This window comes from Struthio camelus, chromosome 8 (assembly GCF_040807025.1).
Source record: "Struthio camelus isolate bStrCam1 chromosome 8, bStrCam1.hap1, whole genome shotgun sequence".
Classification (NCBI taxonomy): Eukaryota; Metazoa; Chordata; class Aves; order Struthioniformes; family Struthionidae; genus Struthio; species Struthio camelus.
In genome coordinates this window covers 9,325,748-9,344,484 of record NC_090949.1, presented here as the reverse complement: position 1 = coordinate 9,344,484, position 18,737 = coordinate 9,325,748, and the positions used below count along the sequence as shown (strand labels likewise).

General features: G+C 40.7%; 1 protein-coding gene across 1 annotated transcript in view; it reads left to right on the top strand.

The window, feature by feature from the left end:
- NOTCH2 (notch receptor 2) overlaps positions 1–18,737 on the top strand; it is a 90,834-nt gene that overhangs the window by 50,256 nt on the left and 21,841 nt on the right. The window contains exons 11-20 of the mRNA XM_068951985.1: positions 2,414–2,647; positions 3,175–3,285; positions 4,902–5,094; positions 7,414–7,559; positions 8,787–8,906; positions 9,018–9,170; positions 11,482–11,710; positions 14,271–14,472; positions 17,240–17,393; positions 18,408–18,592. Of these exons, the coding sequence (XP_068808086.1) occupies positions 2,414–2,647; positions 3,175–3,285; positions 4,902–5,094; positions 7,414–7,559; positions 8,787–8,906; positions 9,018–9,170; positions 11,482–11,710; positions 14,271–14,472; positions 17,240–17,393; positions 18,408–18,592 (1,727 nt within the window). The remainder of the gene's footprint in view (positions 1–2,413; positions 2,648–3,174; positions 3,286–4,901; positions 5,095–7,413; positions 7,560–8,786; positions 8,907–9,017; positions 9,171–11,481; positions 11,711–14,270; positions 14,473–17,239; positions 17,394–18,407; positions 18,593–18,737) is intronic.

The following is an 18,737-nucleotide window of genomic DNA, read 5'->3' as shown; positions in this document are numbered from 1 at the left end:
TAACATGCCTGAAAAAAGCAATGAACGTGTTGCAAATAGAGGAAAGAAAAATAGTTTTAATCAGGAGAGTAGTACTTATTCTTATTAAGATTCTCCTTTTGATTACTGTGTGTGACAGAATAAACTGACACTTGCAAAAAAAAAAAAAAAAAAAAAAGCTTAAGTCTGCTCTGAACTTGGAAGCTATCTTAGAAAGTCTTTCTCAAGCTAGTGTGTGGTCTGGTTGCTTTCATTCACTGAGAGTACAGAGCTGCTTTATTAACGCTTTGCAGAGCCTTATGGGCCTAGGAGAGTTCTGGGTCGTATAGCGGATGATGATTTTTGCTTCTAAAGACGCAGGAGAGAGCGTTCTGCTAAAATGACTGGCAGGAAAAGACAGCACTGTATCATATTCCTCATAAGCTGGAGAGCTGCACCTTGAAAACCATGTTCTGAATTTGAGCTATTTGCAAACCATCTCGGTATGGCAATTCTGGGCTCCCCAGAAAAGGAGGAGGGAGTCCTTTCCCCATGAAGGCACATGGCATATGGAGCATTTTCAAGGAACAGGCTGAAAGCAACCAAATGTATCGGTTACTGGTGTAACAGCTCTTAGTAATATCCCTGGTGAGGTATGTTGGCTCAAGACTGAAGAGGATTGTGTACTGGGACTTCTTTCCGTGCACTCTAAGGAATTCTTTTGTTCTATGTTCCCCAAGAGTTTTTTCCTAGTCCAGCTCGATCTGCTAAGAGTGAATTCATATCTTACTAAGATATGTGCAGTTTAGAAATCTTTTAAAAAAAAAAAAAGTAATAATTATGATTTTAGGACTAAAGTGGTTCAGATGAGCTACAATAGGAAGCAAGGAAATCATTTATTGAACGAATGTATACTAGGTATTATATTTAATATGGCGGTTAGCTTTCTATAAGACTGAAATGTGGAATTCATCATGGGGCAGCTCAGTTATGGGAAAATAATATTTGAATATGTTTTTATTCTATTAATCTCATAAATATGAGTGATTTATATGTTCCCTGCATGATAATCACCAGCTGCAGAGCTGATTGAAAACTGCAGAATGTTTGGCCGAATGCTGTACAGATAGCTCTATTTACTGCTTGCTTTTTGTCTTTTCTTTCTCTTCTGGCATTATTCCACTTCTCCTTCCCAGTGGTAGATCATGGCTTTCCTTTTCTTCAGTTGTCTTAGGTCGTTCCTCTTTTCTCTCCCTCTACCCTTTGTTTTTTGCCACTGTTCGTCCTCTTCTCGGTTTGTTTTTCTCCCTTCCCTAATATCTTTTTATATCCATTTCTCTAACTAGCTCCCCTTCCCTCTCTCCACCTGTTTCCACACCCTTTCATCCATGCATACGTTCGCAGAGCTTGGAAAAGTTAGCCGTCACCTGGTATGTTTGACCAGAGAACTAGCCACAAACCTGTATGAAAAATGGGGAGCCTGTTATCCAGTTATAATACTCAGGTGAGAATCACTCTTCAGCTGTCGAAATTCCCTGCAGCCTAGTTTATATCAGTCTCCAGCTAATGTTTGAAATATGAAGTTCTACCTTCCTTTTTTCCAGCTGCTGGAAGGCAGAATGAGCCATTGCTCCAAAACCTCATCTCTCAAAACCGTTTCTCTTAAATTGTCCCTGTTTCATAGAGCACTGCTCCATTGCGGAAAACAGGGCTCTTGAGGGAGTTGTCTGCTGTTTTAATCATTTTAGAATTTTTTTTTTTCTTTCTTTTTAAAGCCCTCCCGTTGAATAGATTATGTCCTCCTCTGCTCAGGATGTTTCCCAGCTGAAGGAAAATGAAACAGGCCAAATTGCTGCTTGTTTCATTGCTCGTAAGCAAAGAGGTTGCTTTCAGTCTTTCATAAATCTGCAGTTGGTGCATGATTGGAGTTATTGAAACGTTTTCCGGGGAGAGGAGCGAGAGACTTTTTTTCTTTTCCGTAAGTGGAGCTGCAGAAGCTGTGACGTGAGCCCAAGGAGCTCGCTTGGGAAGGTTTCTGGCAGCATCTTTGCAGTAATTTCATGTAAGGAAAAAGTCAGATCCCTTGGATTGTTGTAGAGAGGAAATAAGACAAGAGTGCCTTCAGATAGTTGATACTGATGCAAGTCAATATTTCTGATGGTGATTTATATGCTTCCTCTCGTTGCTGCTGTGTTTTGAATGTAGTGAAGGTAACCACTTCTGATGCCAGGATTCTCCATGCAAGATGTTCTGTAAAATGCTGTGAGCGGTGGAAGAGTCTGTTGTTTTCCAGGGCTGGGAAATGGACAACAGCTGACGTGCCCAGATACCTTTTATGCTCTGTATGCCACTTTGCTGATTTTTAATATGGTACTTTCTATATCTGCGTTCTATTCACTGCAGCATCATACCAGTTTATCTTAATTACTAATTACTCCTTTTGATTTTTCCTTAGGTTTTACTGGCCTTTTGTGTGAGGAGAATATCAACAACTGTGATCCTGATCCTTGCCACCATGGCGAATGTCAAGATGGAATTGATTCGTACACGTGTATATGCAATCCTGGCTACATGGGTGCCATATGCAGCGAGCAGATAGATGAATGCCACAGCAATCCCTGCCTCCATCAAGGACGCTGCATTGATTTGGTGAATGGCTACCAATGCAACTGTTTGCTGGGCACTTCAGGTATGTAATGCACGGGATGGAAGGACTGAATTCTAACAGAATTCAAGCATGTAATTAGTTCTTATGTCTGTTCTGATGTGTGCTGAATTTGCATACAGAGGGAAGCTTATGGTAGAAGGTTAAGGAGGGTTGTATTTTCTTCACATTAATTTTGCTTGCTGCACTTTCCTGTGTTTGTGTGGATCACAAACAAACTCACTGGAATTGCAACCAGTCTTGGAAGAATTTACCTCCTCTTTACCCCCAGAATTCAAGCCTACAGATGTATCTGCTGAAAAAAATAGGTATGACGTTTAAGATGGTTTATTCCCTTGTTTGAACGTTTAGTACAAGTTCAGTGTCACATTCAGTTAGCACCCGTTGATTCAGGTGACGTTCCTCGGTGTCGCATCGCTTCTGCGTCGTCACCTGTATAAGTTGCACCAATCCCTATGTAGCTTTGAAGCAGGCGGGATTCTTAATTTGGCTGTTTCCCCAGGAAATAGTTTTGTCCATCTTGCCTCCTCATTCCTTTAACTTTTTTTCAGGAGTGAACTGTGAAAATAACTTTGATGACTGTGCAAGTAACCCCTGCATTCACGGGGACTGTATTGATGGCATTAATCGCTACAACTGTGCTTGCAAACCTGGATTTACAGGTAAAGTCAGCTACCTGATGGCTCTGAGTTGTTTTGAAGATAGTTATCCTGTCTGGTAGCTAAGGAAGCTGTTCTTTGCATAATGACTACAAGGGCGTTCAGTTGGTATCTCAGTAAATCCTTCTAATCTTTGAATCTCAGCATCTTACACTAAAGCCAAGTTCTGCCATGCAGAGAAATGTCCTAATCTGTGCTGTGAAGTGCCATTCTTGTTAGGTAATTAAGTCCGATTCATGGTTCTCAGTTTTATAACAAATCAACCTGCGTGACTTTGGGTTATTGTTTGCAGCTCCTTTCCAGGGACAGGGGATATTAAACAGTATAGACAGGAGTGTGTTGGAGGAGTATCTTGGGCTTTGACCATGAATAGTGTTTCTCTTTCTGAGATTGAAAAACGTTAATTCAGCGTTCTAGTGAACGCGTTAGTGAGTTCTTTCCACTCTGAAGTTTCCAACGAAATAACCTGTTTTTTCCAGTAATTCTGTTTCATAATGTGATCTCTTTTTTGTTTTCCCTTTAAATCCTAAGGACTTACGTAACGCTGTACAAACAAAACTGAAGAAAATAAGCTTTTATGCCCTTTCAGATTGGTGGTCAGATCTGCAGATCTACACTAGGACTAGTTCTGATGACTAAAGCATTTTAGGTCCGTTATAAATAATGTTGAGATATGTTTTGAGCCATCTTGGGTGATAGGCTCATGAAATAATTGTCTTAAGGCAGTCGGTGCTGTGTATAACTGTTTTCTCATCACGTTTCTTACTGTTTGTCACTGAATGATTCTAATTAGAATTGATCCGAAATGCCTTAGAAGCAGCACTAAGATGTTTAACGTGTTGTACGCGTCTCAACTTCTGGAGTTCCCTCCACTGGTTCCTTGCGCGGACCAGTCTTCCTGTTTGTCGGCCAGCATTATTTGTTCTGTTACTGGGCTGCTTACTGTTAGGCTCTTAAAATACTTTGGTAGTTTGATGAATTGGCATTTTTCAGTCTTCAAAGAGCAGGCATGCCTGGGATCTCATTACTTTGTTCTTTCCTTAGGCTCAAAACGCTTTTCAACTTACTGCAGTACTCGTTCTGTCTGTAGTTTTCTGGCCTCACAAGATCTTATGGTCACTGCTTTAAGGCACACGCAGTAAACAGAGGCTAGGCAAAACAGGAAACAGTCTTATTTACGTTTCCTTTTACACAATAAACCACAAGAACTATATTTACTGCAGACAGTATGGCGGTATTGGTTGTTTGAAGGGTAGCTACTGCAGTGCAGAACAGCAGGGCTTTGACAAGTGGACCTCAAGAGGTTTGTTCCAAGCATGATACAATTCAGTGATTTTTGTCTTCCTATCATTAACTAGTTATTATTAATGAAATTCTGATGAGGTTCTTGAATGGTCTGTAAGTACGTGTTGAGTATAAATGCTGTTTTCCAGGCACAGAAAAGTACTGTCTTTCAAAAATGCTTCTGTTGATTTCGGCTGAAGTTAAAGTCACACTAGCATGCAGGATCTGTCCCTTCACATTGATTTTACTGAACTGTCTCTCAACCTATGCTCTTGCAAACATGTGAAGTAAATGTTCTTATAAGAAATACTGTTTAATAAATAATATTTTTATAGGCCCACGATGTAATGTGGATATTGATGAATGCACATCCAACCCCTGTCGTAATGGTGGAACATGTATAAATGAGATCAATGGCTTTCGATGTGTGTGTCCTGAAGGTTATCATCATCCTCACTGTCAGTCGCAGGCAGATGGCTGTCTTAGTAATCCCTGTGTACATGGCAACTGCACACATGTTATTAGTGGGTAAGTTCTTACAGTCACATTTAATGCATTGGAATCCTTATTTTAAAACTAGTACATAAGTCTGAATATTCATGAGGCTATGGTTATGCTCCCAGCATAGTCTTTCGAGTGTGGGTGCAAAAGCAAATCCAAACCATATGTGTCATTTTAAAAACAGCCACCTGATCACAAGGAGGACGCTGTTAAACTTGTTTGAAAACTGATTTTTAATGGGATTTCTTCTGTGCGTTCCTGGTGCCGTGCTGAAGGCACCGTTTGCAGCTTGTAAATTCTTCCTAGCAGCATGGCTTTCTGAGGGTGTCCCTCTCTGGCAAACTCAAACTTGTCTGCTGCCTTGTAAATTTTTTTTGTTTTGCCTAGAGTTCATGGTGACTTGAGGCTTCTGATTTTTCTCCAATTTCTCAGTTAGCTTAGGATCCAAACTCATCCACTGCCCATGACTTGATCTCTATTTAGCTGTAGAGCTTTGGTCACCAGCTGCAGTCTGTGCTATTTCAAAGTTGGTTTTTCTGTCTCTGCATTGTATTCTTTGCTGTCTTCGCGTGGGCGTCTAGCACAGGGTGGTCTGCCACCATCTAAAGGAGGGTTCTGTGTCATTCAAGTAAGCAGAAAAGTAAAATAAAGAAACAGTTCCACACTGTGGTGTTTTGTTTTTTTTTATTTTTTTATTTTTTTGTGAGCAGCAGCAGCCTACTCCATCAAATTTTAAAATGTGGAGCATAGATATTGTCTTGTTTCTGTGGCTACTGCCTCTTTGCTACCCAAATACTCTGTATTAAGGAACAGGCAGATAGCTTTTTTGACAGTTCACTGGGAGATGGAGAGCAGCATCAGAAGGTCATCTGGGGAAAGTTACAATTAGCAACCAGTTAGAGGGGATTGGATAAAGGTACATCTTCAAGGGTTAGAAAAGGAGCTCAGCATGGAAGGTCAAGGGGAAGGTAGAAATTAATAGCTCGTGCTCTCTATCTTCCTCCTATTCCTTCTGTAAATTTATTTAAACATTTTGCCCAAACTAAAATCAGTCATTACATTCCTGGAGAAAGCATTCCTTTTTAAGCAAGACGTTTTGTTTGAGTCAGTGGATTGATGACATGCAATTGGCCTCTGACTGTTTCCTCTAGCAACTTTCTCAAGATCAGGAGATTTATTGCTGAGCAGTGCTTGCCTAGTACAGTTTATCCAAGGCTGATTCCATCAGTTTTAGTCACACTGCGTGCCTGAAAGAAGAAAGGAAAGATTTTTTTTTTGTTTTGTTTTTGTTTTGTTTTTCCTGGCCGTTTTGATGGCAGTAGTTGCTTGTGAATCTTCCCGTTCAGGAAGACCAAATGCTGAGGTCAGGAGCCTTGAATCAAGGCTCCTTTTTGCTAATGATGAGTCTGTGGCAAATGAATGACCAGGGCTCTGGGAACGTAGGGCCCGTCGAGTTGGCAGGTATAGGGAGAGAAGGCTCGTATTTGTAAAACTCCCCAACTGTACGGGGGCTCCACAGTGGATGGTGGTGGCTCCCAGACCTGGGCTGTGTCCAGAAAACGGTTGTCAGCACTTGGGCAAGGAAGTGATTTACCGCTGCAGGTCGCTGTCTAGGGCAGGATTCAGCGCTTTCCCTGGAGCTAACAGGAAGACTCTCTTTATTTCTGATAGAGCCTCCCTGTAAGCTTGGGAAACCTTTGGTTCATCTTGTCTGTCTTCTGTCACCTGCATTCAGATTTATGCCCATTTACACCTTATGCTGGGTGCCAGATAAAAGTAAGACTTGTTTGCAAGATGAGGAGGGAGACCCAGCGTGTATGCTGTGTGGCCTGAGTCCAGGGTGATTCCCTAGGTCCTTGGTTTTACATCATAGGGGTGGAGTGCTGCCCTACTTCAATTTTTGAAGAATGGTGGAGTGCGGTGCTGCTGCTCCCAGCCAGCTGTTTCAGTTCGAACCGCTAGTTTGTATTAAATCGGTCTATTGTCTTTGGAAGCTGTTGTTCTTCCCCCTTCTTCCCCCCTTCCCCGCCGATTTTAAAATCTTTTTTATTTGTTCTTCCTCTCCTTAAATGTATTGAGATGGTCTTATCAAAAAAGAAACACGTTGCGGGTTAACTGAGTACTTTGTGAAAAATATAACAAAGTGGGATGTGATTTTAATGGTAGGTTTATTTTCAATATTTTGGAAAATACACAGCTGAAATAAGCAATATAAATGTAACTTAGGACTCTTCTAAAGACAGATCATCTGGTTTTCTCTCAAAGACTATCCGCAGGAGAAAGCGGATGATAGAAAAGTTATTTTAGAATGCTCTAAAACTGTTGGGGTTTTTTTTGTTTTTAAAGGTACAAATGTATCTGTGACCCAGGCTGGACAGGAGATTACTGTGCAACAGAAGGGAATGAATGTAAATCAAACCCCTGCCAGAATGGAGGAACTTGTGAGGATCTGTTGAATGGATATAGATGCACCTGTAGGAAAGGATTCAAAGGTGAAAATTCAGACAGAAGCTTCTGTTCTCCTTTTCTTCCTACTTCATTACACCCTTGTTGCCTTTTTAATCTTTTTGTTAAACTTCCTGGAAATAGGAAGCAAGAGGGAAAATGGCATGGTTGCATGAAGTTAAATTACAGTTGGTTCCTTGTAGACATGATGTGGAAGTAGAATGCTTAGTAAAACCATATTTTATTCTTGTTTGGATATTCTTATTAAGAAATGTCCTGGTTGCAGTTCAGCATAATTTCCTTTGTAAGAAAGTTTTAACTGAGCTATACAAATGCATTGAGAATTGAAGGGGCGTTTATTTACAGGAAGTTTAATGCGGTTTAGTTCATATTAATTTTCCAAAGTGTGGAAACCCCTTAATGAGGCTACTCCAGAAAGATAACGTTTTCTTTTTTCAGATAACAAAGTTCACATAAGATACTTTAAAAGTACTGTAACTTGCTGTATGAAAGCAGCTAGGCATTGAGACAGTGAGTTTGTCTTACTCTACAAGAAATGTTTTTCAGGCAACAATTTGTTTAGCGTACAGCGGATTGCAATTTGATAGGCGAATCTTTGGGTGAAAAAGCTGTGCTTGATTGTGTCACTTTCTAGAAACGCTGGTGATGTTTTTGCCCAGTGGATGAATAAATCACTAACCGTGAATTCTTCTAGCGTTTATTTTACAAAAACTAGCCAAAGGCAAAATTGAAAGAACATAAGATTAGAATTGGGTTATAGGGGCAATGTAAAACCAGAAGAGGAGCAAATGAAAAGACAGATGTGGCCAGAACAACAGTGGGCAAAGATGTAGAAGAAGGCTAAAGCTTTGTTTAAGCGGTACTAGCTGCATCTTTGTGCCTTTCCCACTCACTACCTGCCTCCTCTGCGAGCAGGCTTTTAGCCTTTCTCTCTCTTGGTCTGTAGTTTTACAGCCTCCTGCTTCTTTGTCCCTCTCGACAGCTCATTGCAGTGAGTTTATCTTCCTGTCACTCCCCTCCCGATAACTTGTGTTACTTGGAACTACCGGGGCTGCCTCCTGCTTGTACCCTGTGAGCCCCTGAGGAGTGCTCTGAATCTCTTCTTTCTCCTGCTGAGATTTTTCCAAAAATGGAAATGCCATCCACTACCTTGTAGGATAATCATGCAAGTTAAAATCGCTGTGTTCATTCTTCCGAGAGACACCAGGCTCTTAGCAGTATGCTCTCTCTGTTTCTCCCCTTCTGCTCTCCAGGTGTGAACTGCCAGGTAGTGGTGGCTCCTTGTTCCCCCGATCCATGTGAGAACTCAGGAATTTGCCAAGAATCTCCTGACTCTGAAGGCTATACCTGCCTCTGTGCCCCTGGCTGGGAAGGTAATATGGATGGGTGGCATATTTTACTTTCAACTCTGAGCTGTCCTGGAACAGAGCCTTTTGACCATTGACATAATGGGGAGGTCTTACTTCTGGACTTCCATGTTTCAGGGGAGAGATGTACAGTGGACATTGATGAGTGTCTCTCAAAGCCCTGCAAAAATCATGCTCTGTGCCATAATATTCAAGGCAGCTACCTGTGTGAATGTCGTCCAGGTTTCACTGGAGGAGACTGTGACAGTGACATTGACGACTGCCTTTCGAGTGAGTATCAGTGGGTTGTTCCGTGTTTTTCCCTTTTCCCTAAAAATAACCTTGCTGTACCAGTGGTAACTACTACTTGACTTGAAACAATTTCTTTATAATACCTTACCAAAAAAAAAAAAAAAGACCTCAGCTTTTTAAGACTTGCACATTTGAGACGGACAGTGTCTGTCATGTTTAGCTCCTATAATTGGACTTAAGTATTCTAACTGATAGTAGGAGTTAGTCTCAGATTCTTAAGTCTAAACAGTCCTTATAGTTTACCTACTTTAATAAGGAACACTGGTAAATGAAGAATTAAAAAAATTTGCCTGAAATTTTAATATACAAAGTTAAAGTAACATTGCAGGGCTTGCTGATATTTCAAGGTTAAGCTTGATTGAGGTGTGGTGGGAATATGAGGTGTAGCAGCCTTTCCTGAAATGTCTCTATCTGAAGCAAGTATTCTGGAAGGAGAGTGTCTGGTTGCTATTCTGCTTAATCTGTATTTGAAAAGCAAATTAAGCAGCAGGGAAGGCACTCTTATTCCAGAGTAAGAATCAGTTGCATGAGGATAGTCCAGATACAGATGTGCCTTGAAGTTATCTAAATTACGAGAAAGTAAATGTTCGTTTTCTATATTTTACATCATGTTCTTGACAGTGCTGTGTACACAGGAAACAAAAACATAAGTTCTTTTTCTTGCTGGGCATATTCTGGGTATCATCATCAGATAAAATCATAGTCTCCTGGAAAGTGTCGTGTCGTGTCGTATGTTTAACAGTTCATCTGTTACTATTTGAAAAGTACTCTGAAACCTTGGAGTTGCTCACAGTGTCATTATTTTTGTAATTGGCTGGTTCTTTAAGGGGGGGGGGGAAGAAAAGAGAGAGTTACAGTTTTTATTGGAAAAGGTTAAAAATAAACCAGAGTCTTGAAGACTTTAGGTATGCATTTAGAGAGCTGTATTTTGTGCTGAAAAAAATAAATTTGTGACTGCTGTATAGAAAGATCTGAACAAGTATGTCAGTCGGTAAAAATTTTCATGGGGGGTCCCCAAAGCAGCACTGTTGAAAGAAGTTTAAGGGGTCTGGCTTTTGATTGCCTCTTTCTGAGCAAACATGTTGGTACAGTACAGAAAATGTCCCTTTAATTTGGTTCATCGATCCAAAGCTTTGTTTACTGAAGTTAACAAAATTATTACCAGTCCTGTTAGGTTTTATAGGAGTATCTGAACACATATACATTTTTAAATGTTTATCACTCTCTTTTTAACAACTAGAAAATCTCACTCGATTCCTAAATGTGAGACTTGTGAGATTCATCCAGGGTCGTCTGTTGTGTAGCGCACACGTGAGGGTGAAGAACAACTTAAAATTACTGCTACAGCTGATTTCATTTAGCCTAACAGAAACCTTTCATGGCTTGGACCAAGTGACTTTACTCTATGAAGCAAAGAAACCCTCCAAGAGCATGAACTTGTTAAAGAGTTGATACTGTAGTCTGCTTTTGCTGTGCAGCAGAAAAATGTGCAGCACAGAAAATTAATGCACAGTTTTTGGCTTCAGTCATAAGTGGCTGGCTGCCGTAGGCGCAATGTGTTGTAGCTGCCAGGGCTCTCCCTTTGAATGTGCTTTTTCTCTGCAGTAGTCAGATGACCTTTAAATGAATGCAGGTGTCTCTCTTAATAACACAAATTTTTATCATGTGAACATTTCTCAGTCAGTAAATGAGTTTTAATTACCTCTCACAACTGTTTATCTTCATGTATCAGTGAACAGAATGATCTTGCACTTATGTTGAACTGCAACATTTTTGTTTGAGCTTATTTGCATTTTTTGAAGTATGCTTTTTATTAGTATTTAAAGATGGTCATAGATCAAGAAACTGCTAAGTAACCTCTTTCCCCCTGCCGCCCCCTTTCCTGTCTCTCCTTTTTCTCCCTCCTCCCCATTTCCTTCCCCGCCTGCACATAGGCATGCTTCCTGACCAGGGAAGGCCGAGTAGAAAAGGAAGCCGGCTTCAGAGGCAGCATCTGACAGAGGAGTGTGGGTCTTAAGTCCAGGAAGTGGAAGGAGCAAAATAAGAAGAAACTACTGAATGACTGTGATCTTTAGGGTTGATGGGTAGTTGTGGAAGTAGGACGAATGCCATAGTTACTTGTCATTGGTAGTGCTTTGGGATTATCTCTTCCAGATATGATTTAGAAAGGCTTGTCAGTAGACTGTCGCCCTCTAGGCTGTGTAATCCTTTTTTTCCTGAAGGCTACTGCTCTAGACCCAGCCCTTCACTGCTACCCGTTTTGAAACTTACAGTAGTGCCTCTGTCTTAGATCCCTGCCAAAATGGAGCTTCATGTGTGGATGGGATAAACTCTTTCTCGTGCATCTGCCTACCCGGATTTCATGGAGATAAATGTCAAACAGATACCAACGAATGTCTGAGTGAACCGTGCAGGAATGGAGGCACGTGCACCCACTATGTCAACAGCTACACGTGCAAGTGTCCGCCTGGGTTTGAGGGAACCAACTGTGAGAACAACATCGATGAATGCACTGAGAGGTGAGATAAATTCACTGTGTTGGTGCACTGAGGAAGGAGCCACACAATGTGCGCTGGTGGCTTGAAGCGAGTATGCTTCAAGCATACTCGTGACTCAGAAGCGGTATTTAAGGATGAGGATCTGTTTTCCTGCCTCCTGTCACTGAGACATGAGCTTCAGGCAAAGGAGACTTGCGTACCTTGTGCAGGATACCAGCTGAAGGAGAGCTGCCTGTCAGAGTTGGTGTTCCGTCTGCAAGACCAGTTAGAAGCTTAGTTCCGTCATAAGAGGAAGATGACAGTGTTTAACAAACATTAAGACAGTTACAGATGCTAGCTTAAATAAAATAATTTGTGTTTTGATAGGAGCATTATCATACAGAGGAGGGAGAAGAATGGATTGGTTTTGAACAGTTACTATGTTGAGAAATACACAAACTGCGAAATGGGAAGCGATGGCCAACTCTCGGAACCACAGGAAAAATAAATTAGCCAAGAGTTGAGTTATTCACTGCAAATAATGGAAGCCAAAAAGTAGGAAAAGAGGAAGAATTTGAAAGATGCGAAGAGGCAGCCAGAAGGAGCGCAAACTCCACAAATTCTGTACTAGAAAGGTTTAATCAGCAGAGAGCTCTTTTAATGCTAACGAATTGGATGCGGGTTAGCAGTGCTGAGGAAAAATAAACAAACTCCTTTTTAAGGAGATGCGGAACTGAGATCAAGCCTGTCCCCAAATATGATTGGTTCACTTAGTATCTTTTAAAAACTCTCTTTGAGGACTCCTCATCTCCCTGCACATTTATTTTAAGAATTTATAGGGTTGATAAAAGTAGATTTAGATTCTCAAATAGAAATAATTTCTACTATAGCTTTTTATATATATGTGTGTACACGCGCACGCGCACACACACGCGTGCGCACGCACACACACACATATATATATATAGGTAAATTAGAACAAATTGTGTGATCTGTTCCAGTGAGAAGCTACAGGTGAGGTACCTAAACGTAAAGCTCTTGCTCCTCTCATGCATTTTCTACACAAAAAGAAAAGATTTCTTTCTTATCTCTTATAAAATTGCAGTTGTGGGGGGGGGATATTTAATGTCCTTTGTTTAAGAACTGAATTGTGTCACTGATGAGGGTGTACTTGATTTGCACAACAGTTGTTTTAATCAAGTGAAGTACCTTGGGTGTTTTAGCAGAACCGCCTGGTTCTTCCTTGATGTTCATCCGGTTTTTGTTTTCATTGTCAGGGCAGAAACCAGTCTTGCAGGTATGAATGAAGGATGTAGCAATTTTCAAAGCTCTGCCAAGCTAAACCAGTCACGCCTTCTCGACCAAAATTTACTGAGCCGCACTTAAGAGCGCCATGATGATTAACTAATTTGAATGTAGTTCAAATGATTCTTCCTTCTCCCACGGGAGACCCCTCCTATGAGGGAGTGCCATCTTCTCTTGGAGCGAGCGCCTGATTTCAGTGAAATGTTCCAAGTGATTGACGGTTCCTTTTTCTTTTTTTTTTTCCCTTGTTCTGTCACGAATGTTAAAGGCAATTTTTGCTCCATGTAAAACAGAATTCAGCCCGCAAGGCAGAAGAACAGCTCTGACAAATAGATTAATGTTAATATCTCTACCATATTCACCGTCAAAGTTCAGATATTTAAAACTTGTACCTCAAGTTCAGAGAGATGAGTCAGTGCCTTGTCTTACGGAAGTACCCTTTGACAGTGGACAAGACAGGTGACAAACACGAATTTGTGTGCTTTGTCAAAGTGATTATCTTGAGAGTCTAATCTGGGGTTATTTTCAGAGGAGCAGGAGTTTCCTGGCGCACGTTTCTTTGGAGGAAAGAACTGTAACAAGTCAATTTTGCATCAGGTTTCACTTCTCCTATTTTTCCTAATCATTTCCATAGGGCATCTACTGTAATAGACTTTCTTCTGATCAGAAGGTTGGGGGATCGCTCCTTCAGTTTGAATCTGCCATGGCATATATGGGTTGTTTTTACAAATCAAGGGCTTTACTAAGGGTCTGGTGAGAAGAGAAGGAAGAGAATTAGTAATAGCAACGTGTTCGCTTAGTTTCAACAAAGAACATGCTTGTGTTTGCGTGTTCTGTGAACTTCTTCCTTGAGAATACACACCTTGGACTCCTTGGAAGTATTTAAAAATAAAGCCACATTGTTTTATAGCTTTAGTCTCAGGAATTTGTAATAAAATTGAAGAGACTTTTTACAAAATTTATCAGTTTGAGCAAGCCACGTGCATAAATGACATAGTACGGTTTGTGGTGACATTGAAGCTGGGAAGATTTTATGAAGTGAGAAATTAACTCCGTAACAAATGACTCACTGAAACGCTGGTTTACTTTCTTTGCCTGTAAAGGTAAAAGATAGTAAACTGTTACTCCCACTGCTTTGCTGTCGTCTGGTTTACGCTTCTTCAGCAGGAGCTAAGCAATGGATAGATTATCCTGTAATCTGGTTTTCTGTCTCAGTTCAGGAATGTTTACATGCTGTCGTCGACTGTGAGCTAACTGCAGTTTGTTTCAGCTTAGTTTTGTTCTCGCTATTTTGCAGTTCCTGTTTCAACGGCGGTACCTGTGTGGATGGGATCAATTCCTTTACTTGCCAGTGTCCTGTGGGGTTTACAGGATCCTTCTGCCTCATGGAAATCAATGAGTGTGATTCACATCCTTGCTTGAACAAAGGCTCTTGTGTGGACAGCCTAGGGACATACCGTTGTATATGTCCTCTGGGTTACACTGGGAAGAACTGTCAGGTGGGTGATATTTTGTCATGCCTGTTTTTCACAGGGAATTTTTGTTTGAACTGTACTACAACGGAAGCTACCAGAATAGATGTGAGGTAGAGCAGATCTCTAAATATGGCAGAGCTCTTATTCCTTCACTTTTGGCCTATTAGCCCAGGGAAAAATTAGTTCAGTGCCACTCCCCAACAAAACCAGTACCCCTCTTTGATACTCTAGAAATCGAACAGTATCTACTAGGTACAATGAAGAGGAACAAAAGAAGCATGGTTATCGTCAAATGAAGGTGTTATTGGAGCTTTCTAAAACCAAAAATAGGTGTTAGCTCTGAAAAAGGCTGCACTTCCCTTGAAGCGTAAAATTGTCCTGGTTCTGTCTTGTGCCTAAAAAAAATAGGCACCACTGGAATGGAAGAAAATTGATCTAATTAGTAGAACCTTGATGTAACTGCTCTCTTCTGTACTGGCAGGTGTGGCTCTGTTCTTCCAGGCTGACTGTGGTGTCCCCCCCCACCGTAAAAAGCCAGTCGTAGTAATTAGGATAACCATATCTGGATCCGTAGACAAAATGTGGGGGCAATAACTGAAGGGATCGTCCTATTCACAACTTCAATAAAATACTCTACCTTACTCACAGGTTTCAGTTCAGGTGCTTATGGTTGCCCTCAGTAAGCATAGGAGCTGCAAACCCATGTTATGATTGATTGACTAGGGCTTATTAAAGATTCATGTGAATTTGGTTGTTTGCCAAAAATACAAGGAAATTGTAAGAGATGAGTTATGGGATAAATGGGAAAATGTTGTATTGTCAATGTTCCAGTTTCCTTTTTAGAATTCATACATCTGATTTCACCCTTGGTACTCAGTTCTAAGTATAGAAATAGCTGAATTTGAACTGTGAAACTTGGCATATCACAGTGGAAGCAGAATGCTGATTTCATTTTACAAATCAGATTTTTTTATTATTATTATTCTGTGGTTATCAAAACAGCAAGAATGATTTGAGACTATATCTAACTTTGGAACAGTAAGTACTGACATTGGCTTCCTTCGTAAGCAGTCTCACTGCTGCCATATTTTACAAAGAAATCTGTGAATGTCTTAAGCTGCTGGAAAGTACTACGGCTTCATAAGGTTTCTGCAACTGTTCTTCACCCTGATGTGTCTGTGTAACACAGTGAGTGTTAGAGTAAATGTTTTACTTGGGGGCTGGGATGCTTTTCTAGAAGTTTACTGCTAGACGTTGCAGTTGTCAGGTCTACTTCTAGGTATTGCTAATGGAGGAAGTGAATGCAAAGTAACGAGGAAGTGTAAAGAAGCAGCCCCTCTGCTACCCTAATTATGTATTCTGGGCACACTACTTCAATCTCCTTGGGAGAACTAGCATTGAGAGTGATCATAAAGTACTGTGAAGTTCAGTAGTTCCTCCTCTGTTTGCATTTGCTTTGTTATTACTTGAGAAAAAGATCAGTGTTCCCCAAGCTAAATGTTGTGGATTGTGAGAGAGTCTGCCTGCGTTATATTCAGAGAGAAGCTTGATCGTAGTGTGTTACTCACTTTATACAGGGAATCTGAACTTTCTAAGCTTACAAATACTCTTGAAAACCGTATGGGAGTGATTTATAGATTACAGCTACACTGTAGTTCTTGTCTTAGTGGAAAACTGGCTTGACCTAATTAGCAAACCTAAATAAGCAGAACAGAATTGGGCAGTGCTTCATAAGTTATGGAATTTGCATGTAAAACGGTCAGCTACTCATTACAGATGCGGAAGCAAGAGGCTCAGTGTTTTCCTTCTTCACAGTCAAATGCATGTGATAAAACTTAATTCCAAGTTTCGTGGTTGTGTGTGAAAGCACAGATTTTTCCTCTTTAATCTTTGTGAGGAGACGGTTTGCATCTGAAAAGCAGAACTTCCTGCAACTGAAACTGCATTTACAGCCAAAATTCAGTTCTGTTCTCTTTAAAAACTTCATCCTTCCCTCAGATCGGCTTGAAATCAAGCAAATAGCTGCATTACTTTGGGGACTAAGTGGTCAAAAAGGAAACGGTGGTTAGTAGCTGATTTTATATTAGGTAATACAGAGTTATTCTGAATCCTCACTTCATCTGTATGATGATTTACTAAGAGAATTTTAGTCTTTGTCTGGATAACGTTCATTTTTATGTGAAGAATCAAGGAATGCAGTATACTCTGGCCCATCTTCAGTTTATAAAACGGCTGTAGGATTTTAGTTGAATTTCAGAAGGTAGAAGAACTCAGAGAAAACGTGCTAGAGCGAACGGAGCCAAAAGCAGGTATGGTGAGCTAATGACAAAAGGGAAAAATAAAGATGGAAATGTGCAACACATCTGTCATCCTCAAAAAGCAGTGAAAGTGGAGGGAGTTTGGGAGAAGGGTCACCTGTTGATATCTGGAAGCTTCCTGCTAATTGTGAAGATAAAAACCTAGTCTGATATAAAACCGATATTTCTCGAACCCAGCCAGCTAAAGGATCCCTTTGCATAGCAAAGCATGGAGACAGTCTTACTCCTGAAATGATGCTGCCATCAGAGGCTTACTTCTCTTTACATTTGCTCTTTCCTAGACATGAGCTCTTGAGTCTGTCAGTGAAGCACTTAGCTTACGCTAGGGAAGTACTGTCCCCTTTCTTTCCAATGCCACGTGGAGCCAGTTCTGCAGAGCCTAGTTTCCTTTCTGTGTTTCTTGAACTTGTGTGCTGAATAGTGTTCTCTGTGTTCTTGCTATGTGAAATGTTTTGGGGTTTTCTTCTCTCCAGACGCTTATGGATCTGTGCAGCAAGTCTCCCTGTAAGAATAAAGGCACATGTGACCAGATTGCAGCCCAGACTCGATGCCTCTGTCCATCCGGCTGGACTGGTGCTTACTGTGACGTGCCCAATGTCTCCTGCCAGGTGGCAGCTTCACAAAGGGGTAAATACGGCTCTTTTGTGCTTTAACTAAAGCATTTCCCAGTGCATTATTAATCCATTCCTCCTTTCCTCATACCCCTGTGCGCACAGCATGCATTGGAAATCCCAGAGAGCCTGGCCTCTTGGAAGTCATTCACAATCACTTCTAAGCTAGAAAAATCTTTCCAAGATTGTTTTGGGAGTCAAGGCTCTCTTGATTCTTCCTGACCTAAGAAGCTAATTCTTACCATAAAAAATACTAGAAAATTAAAATTGAATATTTTCTGAAGTCTCAAAGTAATACTGTTTTACAGGAACTGCCTTTTTGTGAAATACATCAGCCATTGTTATGTTTTTATGATAAATTCCAGGCAGACCATGTTTAAGACATGCTGTCCTTGTACATGAAAGTTATGTGGTAACTTATCTTTTTAAGCATTTTGTCAGTGAATATTGGCTACCAAATCCTCTATCTGGCTATTGCTGCTACTGTCAACCCCAAAAGTAGTAATTTCCTACTTCAAATGTTGCACATATTTAAAAAAAAAAAAAAAAAAATCACTTTAAAACCAATTCTTTTTATCTTCCTAGAAGGCTTCTTGGAGCCCAGGCTGATGGACAGTGTCATGCCATTGAGTTCAGGAAATCTAAACAAGCAGATTCACCGTCAAAGGAATAGGATTTGCAGTAGTCTTGCAGACGTTCTAGATACTGACATTAAATCTCTATACTGTAACAGTAACACCTCAGAGATGGAGATTCACCAGTCAATGGTGAAATAATACAGCAGTGCAAATAATTCATGCCAATATTGGTGTTAATGGTCCAAATAAGATGGCGCAGCAACTCCATTCAGAAGCCAGCAGTAGTTCTATTTATTTTGTAATTTAAAGAGTGGCTCTTCAAACAAAAGGTTTCTGCTCGTTGGGTCTGGCCATACTTATTTCTGGCTGAAATACCAATGCTGATGGCAAGCGTGTTTCACCCGTTTGCTCACTTTACTGAACTTTTTTTTTTTTTTTTTTTTTTTTTTTAGGAGTCGCGGTAGACCAGTTGTGTCAACACTCTGGCCATTGCCTCAATGTTGGAAACACACACCGGTGTCAGTGCCGGGTGGGTTACACCGGCAGTTACTGTGAGGAGCAGCTGGATGAATGTGACTCCAGCCCATGTCAGAATGGGGCTACCTGCCGGGATCACCTGGCTGGTTACCAGTGTGAGGTAATGCACAGTGCTTTAGTAGGAAGAGCTCTAGATACTTAAGAGGATTATACTGCAGAGGAATCGAAAGAAATTAGAAACACATGCAAGTGTTAGAATAGATTCAAACAGAGAAAAAAGCAATCTGCACCTGGAAATAAATTAT